The 17010-nt window shown below is 41.9% G+C and overlaps 1 protein-coding gene across 2 annotated transcripts in view; it reads right to left on the bottom strand.

Annotated features, from left to right (window-relative positions):
- Positions 1–1393: 1393 nt before the first annotated feature.
- The window catches only part of sncg (synuclein gamma), a 48931-nt gene continuing 33314 nt past the window's right edge, over positions 1394–17010 (bottom strand). The window contains exons 4-5 of one of the 2 annotated variants that reach the window (XM_008114475.3): positions 6701–6913; positions 1394–1826 (exon numbers count right to left, since the gene is read on the bottom strand). In XM_008114475.3, the coding sequence (XP_008112682.1) occupies positions 1806–1826; positions 6701–6913 (234 nt within the window). In that variant the 3' untranslated portion in view covers positions 1394–1805. The remainder of the gene's footprint in view (positions 1827–6700; positions 6914–17010) is intronic. The other variant, XM_008114476.3, reaches the window with a different exon arrangement.

Raw genomic sequence — 17010 nt, 5'->3', positions numbered from 1 at the left:
TATGCCTTAAAACACAACATGGCTACAGAGGGTGAAGCCTATAGTCAGATTAATATAAACTAAGGACCTCATCATAAGCAGACTTCCCACCATTTCTAAAACACTTTCAGTTTGGAGTCCCATGGAGGCCATCATATTTTACAAGACTTTCTGGGGGTTGCCCTGGAAATCCAATTTTAAAGTGTTTAGAAATGGGGCATTTTTGGAGTCGGGTAGATATCAATTCCAGACATCTCTATGCTCTTAGAAACAGATGCGATGGCAATGTACAGTATGCATGTACAGTAGAGTCTCACTTATCCAACACTCGCTTATCCAAGCTTCTGGATTATCCAACGCATTTTTGTAGTCAATGTTTTCAATATATCATGATATTTTGGTGCTAAATTTGTAAATACAGTAATTACTACATAGCATTACTGTGTATTGAACTACTTTTTCTGTCAAATTTGTTGTATAACATGGTGCTTAATTTGTAAAATCATAACCTAATTTGATGTTTAATAGGCTTTTCCTTAATTCCTCCTCATTATCCAACGTATTCACTTATCCAACGTTCTGCCGGCCAGTTTATGTTGGATAAGTGAGACTTTACTGTAGTATTGTTTTATGATGTTTACTTGTGGGTGTTCAAGTGGGCTGTCTTAAGTTTCCTCAATTATGTTCATGCCACCATTACTCCACAAGGACACTTGGTGGCCAGCAGTACAAATAAAACCATTTCCATTATCAAAAGTTACCACAGTGGTAAGCCAAAGCAATGGTAAAATAAAGGTAAAGGTTTTCCCCTGACGTTAAGTCCAGTCGTGACCGACTCTGCGGGTTGATGCTCATCTCCATTTCTAAGCCGAAGAGCCGGCGTTGTCCATAGACACCTCTAAGGTCATGTGGCCGGCATGACTGCATGGAGTGCCGTTACCGTCCCGCCGGAGCGGTACCTATTGATCTACTCACATTTGCATGTTTTTGAACTGCTAGGTTGGCAGGAGCTGGGGCTAACAGCGGGCACTCATTCCGCTCCTGGGATTTGAACCTGGCACCTTTTGGTCCACAATGGTAGAAACTGTAAACTGTATGATCCCAGAAAAAAACCATGTAAACTTGTTAGGCCTTGTTTTGCCAGAATTGCGAGATTTTGCACTTCTGCTATTACGTAGTTTCACTTTTTTTAAAAAAAGGAAAAGAAAGTCATATAGGCAGAGACTACATTTTCCTGTGTGATGACAACTGAGGTGAGAATTGGTGTTGAGATGGCTGTGGTCTATCACGTATGATGAGGGAGACTAAATTTTCAGTGTTTAAACACTGAAAGGCACAGTATGCAACGTTAAGACAATGGTTCTCCCCTCTTTGATCTACTTTCTCCCCCAAAAAGAAAGAGGGAAACAGAGGCTTAGTTGAAACAAGTTGTTTTATTTTGTTTCTTTAGAAATAAAAATATGTCCACCTTTTCTAGCGATATCAAGTGCTGACACTAATGGGCGAAAAGAAATTAATCAGCAATTCCAATTACCACTGTGCTAATGGCATCACGCAGCTATCGGGCCATACACTTAGAAGGCATGGAGATGGGCAAAGAAGGAAGCCACAAAAGTAAGGGAGACACAAATTGTGCTGCACACACCTGCCCTAAAACATATGATCTGCCAGACACTTATGGTAAGTTGGGATGAGGCAAGTGAGGCTGTAGTGCTGAATGAAGTTAGCCTAGGGTATGAGTGATTTCCCTGCTCTGGTGTCAGCTAACATTTCTGTATTTACTCCTGGATTCCCAATTTTTTTCACACTAGAAGACCGGAGGGGGGTTAATATCCTTCATTTTCACCCTGGGAAGAAGAAAAACAAGAAAACAGGTTAACGTTTCTTTGCTAACTCCATAACAGGGATGCCAGAACAAGGAATAAGTAGACTCTTCAGTTCCATGCTAAAAGTTTTAAAAGAGGGCAAAACAAGTTGTAAGGGATCTTTGAAAGCCCCAGGTCTCCATCTGATAAGAAAACAATCAGGCCATGGGAAGCATATATGAGTGTGTTGAATGACTATTTCTCTCCAGGAATCATGCATCTTGATAATAAGGAACATGCAAGTAAATGGAAAAAAATTTCATGCCCATCTTAGCTGTGTTATAACATTAAATGGCAATGATTCTCTATTGACATTGTCTCTAACTGACATGCTAACATGAAGTGGGGTTGGGAGGAGAAAACCTCATGGATCATTTGCATTACTGCACATTTATTTTTCAAGGGGATTAAATTTTGGAGTGGTTCTTTGAATGTGTTACCTGTATTTCTTAACAGCCATCTGAGGTTTAAAGTTATTGAAAGGCTACATATCTGGGTACCACAGGAAAAATTCATTTAGTGGGGAAGAATTCTTGTTTAGGGAAGAATGCTTGCCCCCATTGCTATACAGTAGAGTCTCACTTAACCAAGCCTCACTTATCCAAGCCTCTGGATAATCCAAGCCATTTTTGTAGTCAATGTTTTCAATATATCGTGATATTTTGCTGCTAAATTTGTAAATACAATAATTACAACATAACATTACTGCGTATTGAACTACTTTTTCTGTCAAATTTGTTGTATATCATGAAGTTTTGGTGCTTAATTTGTAAAATCATAACCTAATTTGATGTTTAATAGGCTTTTCCTTAATCCCTCCTCATTATCCAAGATATTCGCTTATCCAAGCTTCTGCTGGCCCGTTTAGCTTGGATAAGTGAGACTCTACTGTAGTTGTGTTTCTGAACATTGCACTGGCACCTGTGCTTTACTCATACTAGGAAGTTTGGGAGATGGCTATTTCTTCCTGGGATTTTAATCTTTGCCAATAAAAAGAAATTAAGGTTTTTTGTGTGTCAGGAGCAACTTGTGAAACTGCAAGTCACTTCTGGTGTGAGAGAATTGGCCATCTGCGAGGATGTTGACCAGGGGATGCCCAAATGTTTCTGATGTTTTACCATCCTTGTGGGTGGCTTCTTTCATGTCCCTGCATGGGGAGCTGGAGCTGACAGAGAGAGCTCATCTACGCTCTCCCTGGATTCGAACCGGCAACCTTCAGGTCAGCAACCCAACTTTCAAGTGAGTAATCCTGCCAGCATAAGGGTTTAATCCATTGCTCCACTGGGGGCGCCTAGAAATTAATGTAAATCCTGTAATCCTGTAAATCCTGTAATCCTGTAATCCTGTAAATCCTGTAATCCTGTAAATCCTGGAGCCGGGCTGTGGCGCAGGCTGGTGCGCAGCTGTTGCAATAAATCACTCTGACCATGAGGTCATGAGTTTGAGGCCAGCCCGTGGTGGGGTGAGCACCCGTCAATTAAAAATAAAATATAGCCCCTGCTCGTTGCTGACCTAGCAACCCAAAAGATAGTTGCATCTATCAAGTAGGAAATAAGGTACCACTTATAAAAGTGGGGAGGCAAGTTTAACTAATTTACAACATTGGAATGAGGAAGTGCCGTCAGAGTGGATGATGAAGCAGCTGCTCCCCCCTGTGGCCAGAATCGAACATCCCCTCAGGAGAAGGTTAAATTGCCTCTGAGTCTGTCTGTCTGTCTGTCTCTGTCTCGGTTCAATGTGTTTATGGGCATTGAATGTTTGCCCTATATGTATATAATGTGATCCGCCCTGAGCCCCCTTCGGGGTGAGAAGGGTGGAATATAAATACTGTAAAATAAATAAATTAATAAATAAATAAAATAATCTTGCCGTGTCAGCTCTAGTTCTTGATACGAAAAATGTTGGAATTTAGAAAAAAAAAACCTGGTTAACTTGTATGATAATTTAAACTATAATGCACCTGTTCTGGTATTAAAATAGATTTACTTTATTCATAATAAATTAAGATATACAGTTGAATTATAATTTATAGCTGAGCTTATTGCTTAATGCTTGCTCATGCATAAATGCTTCACCCTGGCCAGGGACCTGCTGTTTATGAGCTGCTCAACAAGCCGCAGAACTTTGATTTATGTTTTGTTTGCTGCATTGTCCAACCATGGAGGGCTTCCTCTCTCTGTTTTTCTCCTAGCAAACCAGGAAAGGAAACCTGAAAATTGACCATTCCTTCTTTATTGAGAAACCACCATTAGCAGCAGTGACTAAACAGCATGTATCAGGATGCTGCTCAATACTGAAAGGCTACTTCCCCAGTTTCCTGCTTTCACATGCTATTCAGCCACACCAGGGGTGTCTTTATTATTAGAGGTGTGCAATTCGGCCAAAAGGCATGCCATTTTGGGGTCCATTGTCAGCTGACCGCTCATTCTGTTTACCGGGAAGTTACTCGAATGGGGAGGGGTTTTGCACATGGCTACAATGGGAAACTTTAAAGGCTCAGTCCTCAGTCATTTTAAGGCTTATCTGCATGAAACGTGCCTCAGTTTTAGACCTCCATTTACAACTGCAGGTCTGTCAAGTTTCAAAACAATTCACCATTCTACTAATTTTCTAAGAATTATTTTAAGTTTTTACCATAATATTTTTAAAAATAAGACAAACTTCAAGAGAGAGTTCCGAGAATTGTAGTTGCCGATTGTGTCCATTCTCAGGCAATCAAAGCCTTGATCATATAGGGCACAATGGCTTTAACAAAAGTAAAGTTGACTTTTCTGTTTTTAGAAGGGGAAGGCTGCACTTTCTAAGCAGCCTATATCCCCACCACTTGGCTTCTGGGTGACACCTTGAAGCCAGGTTGTTCTAAGGTGCATGGCTTGGAAAATCACCTCTGCCATGGGGCAGATGATTTTCCAAACCAGTCTTAGCTTCAAGGACATGTTTGAAAGCCAAACATTGCTGCTCAGAACCTGCCATTTTGATTCTTAATGATGGCATGTTTGTTTGCCTTCCAACCATGGCCATTGCACAACCCTGGCAAAAGTGCAATTGCTAGTAAGGCAGACTTAATCACCAATTGGAGTATTACCAATATATTCATATTTGCAAATACTTCCAATATTTTATCATGTGATCTCTCTCTAAAGCACTAATTCTCAGCTTGTGGGTCCCAGATGTTTTGGCCTCCAACTCCCAGAAATCCTAACAACTGGTAAACTGGATGAGAATACCGTCATTAAAGCAATGGACATTGAAACTGATGGACATATAAAATATGGACATATTAACGCAGATAATTTCACAAAAATCTCAAACGAGGATAAAAACGGACTGGAGTAAACTAAGCAAATATTTAAAGGAAAAAAGGAATCTGGAAACATAGAGGGAATTGTTGCCTAAGAGTAGACACTCTCAGGTTTTAAGAAAATTTGTTCGGAAAAAATTGAAAAGTAGTAAATTGCTGAGCAGGGGAGCTGGAAGGTAACACAGAGAGGAGGGAGGGTTTTGGGGATCAGGGTTTTTTTTTCCTCTTTAACCTTTTGATTATATCTGCCTCCCCCCCTTTTTTAATGTATTGCAATAACTATAAATAAAATGTTTTTTAAAAAAACTCCCAGAAATCCTAACAGCCGCTAAACTGGCTGGGATTTTTGGGAGTTGTAGGCCAAAAAACCTGGGAATCCACAGGTTGAGAACCACTGCTCTAGAAAAAATAGCTCATATAAAGTCAACTTGTAAATCACAAAGTGTGTTCAGTGAAAACTGAAAACCAACAGAAAATAGCTGCTGGTTTTTATTTCAGAGATCAATATTGTTCTAAGGTAAAAGAGAAAGGTTTCCCCTGATGTTAAGTCCAGTCATGTCTGACTCTGGGGGTTGGTGCCTCATCTCTATTTCTAAGCCGAAGAGTCGGCGTTGTCCATAGACACCTCCAAGGTCATGTGGCTGGCACAGCCAGCCCTAGGTAATTTTCAAGTGTAGGCGAACAGAATTTTGGTGCCCCCCCAAAACCTATCACTGAAAAATAAAAGCGTTGGATAAGCAAAAATGTTGGATAATAAGGAGGGATTAAGGGAAAGCTTATTAAACATCAAATTACATTAAGATTTTACTAATTAAGTACCAAAACATCATGTTTTACAAGAAATCATCAGAAAAAGCAGTCTCGACTGCACCCCCGTATGTTTTGCGCCCCAAGTGACTGCTTAATTCACTTCATTGTTGTACCGGCTCTGGTGGCTGGCATGACTGCATGAAGCACCGTTACCTTCCCCCGGTGGAGTGATACCTATTGATCTACTCACATTGGCATGTTTTCAAACTGCTAGGTTGGCAGAAGCTGGAGCTAACAGCGGGCGCTCACTCCGCTCCCGGGATTTGAACCTGGGACCTTTCGGTCTGCAAGTTCAGTAGCTCAGTGCTTTAACACACTTCGCCACTAGGGCTCCAATATTGTTCTACTCATATATATTTTTTCTAGTTTTGCCTCTAATAAACAGATTCTGGAGCTTTTTCTACCATTTCAGAAACCTTTAAAACAGTGGTTCTCAACCTGGGGTCCCCACATGTTTTGGCCTGGTAAACTGGCTGGGATTTCTGGGAGTTGTAGGCCAAAAACATCTGGAGATCCCGGGTTGAGAACCACTGCTATAAAACTTACTTAACCACATTCAACAATAGGAGAAAAAGGTCTGTGAGGACCATGGGAAATACAATTCTCAGCCTACATTTTGCTCACTTGCATACTACTGCCTGATCCTAGACAAACAAAGAATGAACAGGGGCCAAATGTGGGCAGATGGAAAAATAAAATGATAATATTTTGGAATAAAGATCAGCAGAAAAAGATCTGAAATCACCTGTATGCAGAAAACAAATGGAAACCAGCTCAGCACAGAGAAAGTAAGGAAAGAACAATAGATGGCGAGAAAAACCCCAGACCAGCCAATGATTCGGGGGTTAGCTGGGCTGTGACTGTGCTTTACCTCTGGACTGGTTTCTGTGGCTTCCACTGGGGCGTCTTCTTCTGCATCAGCAAGTGGCTCTTCAGGCTGCTCTGGGTGTAAATCCTCCTGCAGAACATATACAAAAAGTACATACTTACTGGAGTGAAGAACACTAGAGGTCTACCTTAAAGGCTCCCAAACATTCAAGGAAGTTATAGCCACTCTCTGGAAAGAAAAGATTGCAAGTGAGAAGAAACCGTGGAGGTTGCTTAGTGAGGTTTGTAAGAAGACTAAAATGAGACATGATGTGGAGAAAATATAATGTGCAATAACTAGATTGAGGGAGTAATAGTACCATTCTATTCTGCTTTGGTTAGATTTCACCTGGAATATTATGTCAAATCTTGGACAACACAATTCAAGAAGGATATTGACAAGCTGGAATGTGTCCAGAGAAACCAAGCCCTACAAGGAGCAACTTAGAAGCATGGTTATGTCTAGACTAGAAAAAAAATGACCCCAGAGGTAAAAAATGAACTGCTGGCTATATTTCAGGGGAAGTAATAGGCAAAACCAACTCTGAGTATTCCTTGCTTAGCAGAACCCTATGAAATTCTTGGGGTTGCCATAACTTGACAAGTGGGTTAAAAGAATATACACAAAAATGCTTAAAAATATCTGTGAATATGAGAGGCATGGAGAATATAAATATAAAGTAGGATATAAATATAAATATAAATATAAAGTAGGAAGCCTCCTGGAGATCTAGGGTTGGAGAGCAACTCTAGAATCTGCTGAAGTTGTCCACTCCTATGCTGTAAGTTAGTGCTTATGGCTACTGACAAGAACTGAATAAAGGGAGACCAAGGACCTTATCCTAGCCCCCCCCCCCCACCCCCTAATTTCAAAACAGTTATGATCCATTTAGGCAAAGAAAGCAATGGAACCAATCCCAGGACACAGGGGGACTTCCTGTCTACACCCTTCACATTCCATAATGTAAACGTCCAAAAAGGTCTCAAAAAAGGGAGGGGGGAGAAACAATATGGAGTCCTCTCAGGAGCTTAGGACCCATGCTAATACATTTCTAAAGTACCCAAAACGCATGAGCTATTAGCTGTCAGAATCACCCTCATTGAATCAAATAGGATGATGTGGGCAAATGGCTGTCCTATGGGCAAGTCTCCTACCCAGCAGCAAATCCCCAGTACTCTGCCACAGAATCATAGAATCGTAGAATAGTAGAGTTGGAAGAGACCTCATGGGCCATCCAGTCCAACCTCCTGCCAAGAAGCAGGAAATCGCATTCAAAGCACCCCCGACAGATGGCCATCCAGCCTCTGTTTAAAAGCCTCCAAAGAAGGAGCCTCCACCACAGTCCGGGGGAGAGAGTTCCACTGCCGAACAGCTCTCACAGTCAGGAAGTTCTTCCTGATATTCAGGTGGAATCTCCTTTCCTGTAGTTTGAAGCCATTGTTCCGCGTCGCAGTCTGCAGGGGAGCAGAAAACAAGCTTGCTTTCTCCTCACCTATCATGTCTCCTCTCAGCCTTCTCTTCTGCAGGCTAAACATGCCCAGTTCTTTAAGCCGCTCCTCATAGGGCTTGTTCTCCAGACCTTTGATCATTTTAGTTGCCCTCCTCTGGACACATTCCAGCTTGTCAACATCTCCCTTCGACTGCGGTGCCCAGAATTGGACACAGTATTCCAGGTGTGGTCTGACCAAGGGAGAATAGAGAGGTAGCATGACTTCCCTGGATCTAGACGCTATACCCCTATTTATGCAGGCCAAAATCCCGTTGGCTTTTTTAGCAGCCGCATCACATTGCTGGCTCATGTTTAACTTGTTGTTCACAAGGACTCCAAGATCTTTTTCACATGTACTGCTGTCTAGCCAGGCGTCCTCCATTCTGTATCTTTGCATTCCATTTTTTCTGCCAAAGTGAAGTATCTTGCATTTGTCCCTGTTGAACTTCATTTTGTTAGTTTCGGCCCATCTCCCTACTCTGTTAAGATCGTTTTGAATTCTGCTCCTTTCTTCTGGAGTGTTGGCTATCCCTCCCAGTTTGGTGTCATCTGCAAACTTGATTATCGTGCCTTCTAACCCTTCGTCTAAGTCATTAATAAAGATGTTGAACAGAACTGGGCCCAGGACGGAACCCTGCGGCACTCCACTCATGACTTCTTTCCAAGATGAAGACAACGCATTGGTGAGCACCCTTTGGGTTTGTTTGCTTAGCCAATTACAGATCCACCTAACCGTAGTTTTGTCTAGCCCACATTTTACTTGTTTGTTTGCCAGAAGGTTGTGAGGGACTTTGTCAAAGGCCTTACTGAAATCTAGGTACGCTACATCCACGGCATTCCCTGTATCGACCCAACTTGTAACTCTATCGAAAAAAGAGATCAGATTAGTCTGGCATGACTTGTTTTTGGTAAATCCGTGTTGACTATTAGCAATGACTGCATTTGTTTCTAAGTGTTTGCAGACCACTTCCTTAATGATCTTTTCCAGAGGCTGACCGGACGGTTAATGCAGCTGCTCCATCCTTTTTGGTAATTTTTTTGGTAAAATTAAAACTAAGAAATATTGCAACTTTGTTAGATCACTATGTTTCTTTGTCTTTAGTGTTAGAATTTATCCTTTGTGATGTCCAAGTTAGACACAATTTTTAAAGGGGGGGATGGAGCAGGGAATCCACTTGCTCATGGGATAAGATGAAAAAGTATATTGGTGGGTAAATCAGAAAATTCAGACTACGTGATAAGTTATGAATACAGAACATAGTGATTTGTATGCTACAGGATTAAACCCCATGCCTAGATGATGCTATCCCCCTCCGTCATGGGATAAGATCCTAAGAATTGATAAGAAGATGTCCTTCTTTGCGGTGTGCCATAATGTATGGCATTGACTACCACAAGATGTAGTGATGGGCTGAAGTTGGGATTTAAATGGGATCAGACATCAGTGGGGCTAGTAGCCATGGGGCCTATATGCCAGATTTAGGACCTCATCACATTACCTAAATTCCCTGTCTTATGACACTTCCTTGGAGCCTCCGGTGGCCTAGGGGATAAAAGCCTCGTGACTTGAAGGTTGGGTTGCTGACCTGAAAGCTGCCAGGTTCGAATCCCACCTGGGGAGAATGCGGATGAGCACCCTCTATCAGCTCCAGCTCCATGCGGGGACATGAGAGAAGCCTCCCACAAGGATGGTAAAAACATCAAAAACATCCGGGCGTCCCCTGGGCAACGTTCTTGCAGACAGCCAATTCTCTCACCCCAGAAGCAACTCTGGTTGCTCCTGACATGAAAAAAAAGACACTTCCTTGATGCAGCCGGCACGGAACCCGGAGGATCTCATCCCATGACATCTACTTCCAGCGGGGCTCCATGCCATCACTGTTGAGGAAGCATGGTAGGAGGGTGAAACCTGAAAACAAGAGACTATTCTTGTTCAGGTTAGGAATCATGGGGACAATGCAGAATCACACTGGAAAGCTATGCTTTCTGGCGTATTTTGGGCAAGCGGGTGATCCGGGCGATGCAGAGTGCTGGGCGAATGATTTGCCCTGCTGCCCTATGATTTGTCTTGCTGCTTTATGGGCTACCCCGCTGTCCCCTTCATCATGGACCTCAATGTGATGAGGTCCTTAAGATAAGAGCCTGGAAGCCTTTCAATGCGAGTTGCTGGGGAAGCATAAGCATTTATGGGCTTCTGCAGTTGACCCTTATTTAAAGAGATGCTGCATTAGATAGGTCTGATCTTCCTATGTTTTAATTTTTTGTTGTGTGTGTGAGTGAGTGTGTGGATGGATGCAAAGAGCTGCACAGAAAACTCAGTGAATCCAGCTCTCTAAATGCTTTCCAGCTCCCCCTCCCTTCACTCCACTCCTGCATATTAATAGCATTATTCAAACTTATGCAATGTCCCTCTGACAAAACAACAAGATGGTTGGCCACTTTTCAAGTCATTTTGGTATGCAGGCAGTGGGCCGGTGGTGCAATATTTAACTTTGTGTAGTGAAGAGCTCTACCTTCCGAATCCTCCGCTTCAACCCCACTCTTCATGGTTCAAGAGCAGGCCAGGACATTTTAGGGGCAAGGCTGTGGTTCAGTTGGCAAGCTTAAAAGAAAATCAAGCTGGCAATGTAAGGCTTGGAGCTGACTGTGAGAGCACATCCTCGCCTGGCAGCAGCACTTTTGGCTGATTTTTTTTCTAATTGGATACACATTAATTGTTTGCTCATGTGCACAGGGACAAGTCTGGTGTTTTAAAACAACAATAGACTTTCCTCAGATTTGTGAAGAACAGGTCATAACGTGTTCCAAACTATGATAGAAGGAATCTGCAAAATAAATATATGGGAAGTTTAAATGTACTCTGTATACAAACCTCAAGGTGCTCTTATCTGAGAGAAAGTCACATTGAATTTAATTGCTTCTGCATAAACATATATCAAACTATACTAAGAAGTAACTGATAACGGATTGTTACTTGGAGGGGTGGGGATGTTAAGCTGTAAATTCTCTACATTTTTAGGAGTGTCTTTGGACTCACAATATCCTGTAAAATACAAGCCAAATGATTGTGGTGTGGAAGTTATCCTAAATAAAGGGCTTCCCCTTAACATTAAGTCTAGTTGAGTTTGACTTTGAGCGGTGGTGCTCATCTCCATTTCTTAGTCGAAGACACCTCCTAGGTCATGTGGCTGGCATGACTGCATGGAATGCTGTTACCTTCCCGCCGGAGCTGTACCTATCGATCTACTCACATTTGCATGTTTTCGAACTGCTAAGTTGGCAGAAGTTGGGGTTAACGACGGGAGCTCACCCTGCTCTGCAGATTCGAACTACCAACCTTTCGGTCAGCAATTTCCACAGCTCAGCAGTTTAACCCACTGCGCCACAGTAGCACCAGACGTTATCGTAAAATAGTGTTAAATGCTTTGGCCATAAGCTGATCATGTCTAGAGATAATAAAATCCAGTCTAAGGTAATTCTAGAAAACTTGATATTTCACTCAAGTCCACACTTTTGCAATGATAAATCTGTTCTGTCCCAATTCCACAATATTTTATCCTACAAACACATCAAATCTCCATGAATATTTAAAAATGTGTGTTTTCAAAAATGTAATTATTATGAGTTTATGATATACAATTTTTAAAATAAATTATTCAATAAATAAAGATTTTAGTACATTTCCCCCCGAAAAAATTCCTATTTGGTTTATTTTAAAGGAACATTTCTTTATATATTATCTGATGTAATTTAATAACTTTTTAATTGATTCACAATGTATTGTACAATTTTATATATGTGTTTTATTGTAAGCCACCCTGAGTTCCCTATTGGGTGAGAAGGGCAGGATATAAATATTGTAATAAATAAATAAATAAGCCGTGCTTTTAAAAAGCTATTTTTGTGGCAAACTTTCCCCTTATCTCCTGACTGCATTGCACATATTTGAAATGGGTGCATTATGTCAACAAACTTTATTCTGGTTTGTGCTTGGATTCAGAGTGTGCCAAAGGGGTTGTGAGCAAAACGTATTTCTCCCAGATCTACTATATTCCTACCCACCAAGTTTCCCTTTTCCTGAGCCACCAGTCAGTCAGTATGTTTATTGTTTTGGATACAAATCCCTGGACCATAAGGGAAACATGTCTCTATTGTGTTGATTTCCTTCTTCCTCCCCTGCAGCTATTTTCCAAAATTTCCACCATCTCCATTTCCCCCTGGAACAAGGCGGGGCAATGGTTTTAAAAAGTATTTTAAATAATGCCTCATAATTTGAGGCTCAGAATGTGGTTTAGGGTAGCTTGTTAGTTTCAATATTTATTGTGCCACAGTATTTACATGTATACACTACAGAGGTTCACATGCCTATAAATTAGACCAGGATCCTTTATTTGTACCTATGTTGCTCCTATTTTTTCTCCCTCTGCTAATGATGATGATGATGATGATGATGATGATGTTGACCGGCTATATCTGCCTCGAAGATCAGGTGGCAGAGGACTTTTACAAGTAAAACAGTCAAAGAAGAAGAACATGCCCTGGCAGAATATGTAAAGCAGAGTGAAGAACCTGCTTTGATTGAAGTCAAAAATCAGAAACTCCTCAAAGCACAGCAGACAAAAAACCAGTACAAGAAAACCACACTACAAACTAGAGCTGACAGCTGGCACAACAAAACATTGCATGGAAAGTTCCTTGACAAAATTGAAGGAAAAGCTGATAAGGAGAAGACAGAAGGCCTGATCCTTGCAGCCCAGGAGCAAGCCATCAGAACAAATGCAATTGAGGCCAAGATCGAAAAATCAGCTGATGACCCAAAATGCAGACTGTGCAAGGAAACCGACAAAACCATTGATCATATCCTCAGCTGCTGTAAGAAAATTGCACAGACAGACTACAAACAGAGGCACCTCTATGTGGCCCAAATGATTCATTGGAACTTATGCCTCAAGTACCACCTGCCAGCAGCAAAGAACTGGTGGGATCACAAACCTGCAAAAGTATTGGAGAATGAGCACGCAAAGATACTGTGGGACTTCCAAATCCAGACTGACAAAGTTCTGGAACACAACACACCAGACATCACAGTTGTGGCAAAGAAAAAGGTTTGGATCATTGACGTCGCCATCCCAGGTGACAGTCGCATTGACGAAAAACAGCAGGAAAAACTCAGCCGCTATCAGGACCTCAAGATTGAACTTCAATCAGACCTCAAGACTATGGCAGAAACCAGTGCAGGTGGTCCCGGTGGTGATGGGCACATTGGGTGCCATGCCAAAAGATCTCAGCCGGCATTTGGAAACAATAGACATTGACAAAATTACGATCTGTCAACTGCAAAAGGCCACCCTACTGGGATCTGCACGCATCTTCCAAAAATACATCACACAGTCCTAGACACTTGGGAAGTGTTCAACTTGTGATTTTGTGATACAAAGTCCAGCATATGTATCTTGTTTGCTGTGTCATAAAATAATAATAATAATAATAATAATAATAATAATAATAATAATAATAATAATAATAAATATACTTTATTTATATTCTGCTCTATCTCCCAAGGGGACTCAAGAGGATTACAGGTACATATATATGGCAAACATTCAATGCCATTATGCAATTGACAGAGGCAGACAATACACAATGCCCGGGGCTGTGGCGCAGGCGGGAGAGCAAGCCAGCTGCAATTAACTGCAATGAATCACACTGACCAGGAGGTCATGAGTTCGAGGCCCGCTTGGAGCCTATGTTTGTTTGTCTTTGTTCTATGTTAAAAGGCATTGAATGTTTGCCTATATGTGTAATGTGATCCTCCCTGAGTCCCCTTCGGAGTGAGAAGGGTGGAATATAAATGCTGTAAATAAATAAATAAATAAATAGAGACAGGCTTTCCTCTTTCATTTTTCTGGCATCTGGAGACTGTGCTCGACTCAGCCATGGGGAGGTGCTGTTGTTCCATTCTTCCATGCTGTGGAGCCTGTCATTCAAACCGCCATCATGTTTTTCAGGGGCGCCTTTTACCTCCTTGCTAAAGCAGGACCTATTTATCTACTCACAGCTGTTTTCAAACTGCTAGGTAAGGAGAAGCTAGGCTGACAGCGAGAGCTCATCCCGCCCACAGCTTAAATTGTCAACCTTCCGGTCGGCAAGATGTTTTTTAGCTGGTGGTTTAACCTGCTGTGCTATAGCCGTGGCCACTGAAAATAATATTTGTATACCCTTTGTCCCTTTGGATTCTTTTATCATTGGCTACATATTTCTAAGCCCATAAATATAGTCATAAGGGCTGCAAGCTCCCCTTAAAATGAAAATAGAATTCTCAGGCTTCATAAACAGGCCAATTGCCATGCGTGTGTCGAGCCTGGCCTCCAGGAAACCTATAAGCTAAGATCTGATTATGATTATGAGTGGTGGGATATATATACATCTTATGTTTGTTTCTTATGTGCCTCAGAATTTATTCCTGAGCATGATTTCATATCTCTGACTCACCAACCTATTTTTTGAATAGGCAGGAAATGAACGTCTTGAGAACTTCTCCCTGAACCGGAACGGCAGGAGCTAACACAATTGCAGGATGAAGAAGTGTCAGCCTGGATTAAATTCTCACTCCATTTGATTTCCTCCTGTTGCCACCCCCTCAACCTGATGAATTTGGTCTGTCAAGAAACACAAACTCTGGACATGGCGGGGCAGCAAACCTTACATTTCTATTAAACTGTAACCTTTCCATCTGTTCTTTCCGATATGCTTCAACACTCCACACTAATATATTGCTGAAGAGCATACTCCAGTTTCTGTACATACTATATACTCCTCAACTCTGAAATTAAAAATGCCAGCTAAAATGTTCCAGCTTTTTAAATAAAAATGGGGTGTAGAGGCTTTGAAGAGTACAAAGATGTGGGGTCCAGGAACCACATGAAACCCACAAATGAGATTTTCCCACCTCTGATCTAAAAGCAATGGCACAGGGTGCCTTGAGTTCATAAGGAGCACTCTGCACAAGTCTTCTTCATAATACATTGGGTTTGTAGGATGAAGATCATTTTTCTACAATGTACCAGCCTGCCAAGAAAGCCAAAGCAAGTCTCTGAATGGTCTCATGATTTTCACTGAAAGGCAATGCTTGTTTAAATAGGGGTGAGAATCTAGCTGCCCTACTGATGTTACTGCATTGCAATTCCCATCATTCTTCATCATTAGCAATGCTGGCAAGAGCTGTTGGGAGATGCAATCCAGCAACCTCTCTAGATGGTCTTTGAAGGCCTTGTTGCTTAGCTACGGGCTTATGAGACCATCTAGATGGCTTTTGGAGGTCACTTTCCTTACCTATGGTCTTATGAGATTGTCTAGATGGCCTTTGAGGCCCCTTTCCTTATCTATGGTCTTCTGATGGCCTGATGAGATCATCTAGATGGCCTTTAAGGGTACCTTTCCTTACCTATGGTCTTATGAGACCATCTAGATGGTCTCTGTAGGTCTCTTTCCTTACCTATGGTCTTATGAGATCATCTAGATTAGGGGTCCCCAAACCAAGGCCCTCCAAAGTCATTTCCCTGGCCTCTGTCCTAACCTTTAGACTTATGGTTGACCTAAGTCTGAAATGACTTGAAGGCACACAACAACAACAATCCTAATTTTGGACTATTTCATCATAGTCCGGCCCCCCAACAGTCTGAGGGACCGTGAATCGGCCCGCCACTTAAAAAGTATGAGGACCCCTGCTCTAGAGGGCTGCAGATTCCCGTTAAAAGGAATAAAGTCTGTTAAAAGTCATTGGAAATAATCAGTTCTTTTTCGGAAACACACACCACAACAAAACACCACAACCGTGCTAGACATGACTAGGAATATGCTACCGAGCCCAATTCAAAGTGCTGGTTTTGACCTACAAAGCCCTAAACGGTTCTGGTCCAATTTACCTGTCCGAACGCATCTCCTCCTATGAGCCCACGAGAACCTTAAGATCATCCGGGGAGGCCCTGCTCTCGATCCCACCGGCCTCACAAGCACGGCTGGTGGGGACAAGAGACAGGGCCTTCTCGGTGGCGGCCCCTCGGCTGTGGAACTCCCTCCCCAGTGACATCCGGCAGGCTCCATCCCTTTTGGGGTTCAGGAAGAAGCTGAAGACCTGGCTATGCGCGCAAGCGTTTAATGAATGAACTCAGTTAGCATTGACATGGATCGGATTAAGGCTTTTGCACAAGGTCTGATGGATGATTGGTATATATATTTGGTGTTGCATTGTTTTAAATCTTATATATTGTATTTTATTATGTTATTTAATTATTTTAACTGTTTTATTCTTATTTTATTGTATTATGATGTACTGGTAGTGATCCTACCAGTTGTGTAAGCCGCCCTGAGTCCCCTCGGGGAGAAGGGCGGGGTAGAAATATTGGAAATAAATAGGACTTATTGTCATGGGTGTTCTTGGCAATATTTTTTTCAGTGGAGGTTTGCCTTTACCTTATTCCGAAGATGGGAGAGTGTGACTCACCCAAGTAGGTTGGCAAGGCTGAGTGTGGGTTTCATTCCTAATTTCTTAGTTCAACACATACTCATATCTACTCAGGATTAAATACTAATAAGTTCTTTGGAGGCCTGGTAAGAAGTAAGAGAATTCACCTTAAATATGGTTTATAGGTGTTTGAACAAGAAATGGCCTCTGATCATGGCTTATGTATTTGTGGCT

This window comes from Anolis carolinensis, chromosome 3 (genome assembly GCF_035594765.1).
Source record: "Anolis carolinensis isolate JA03-04 chromosome 3, rAnoCar3.1.pri, whole genome shotgun sequence".
Lineage (NCBI taxonomy): Eukaryota > Metazoa > Chordata > Lepidosauria > Squamata > Dactyloidae > Anolis > Anolis carolinensis.
The sequence above is the reverse complement of the archived record's forward strand: the minus strand, read 5'-3'. Positions and strand labels throughout refer to the sequence as shown.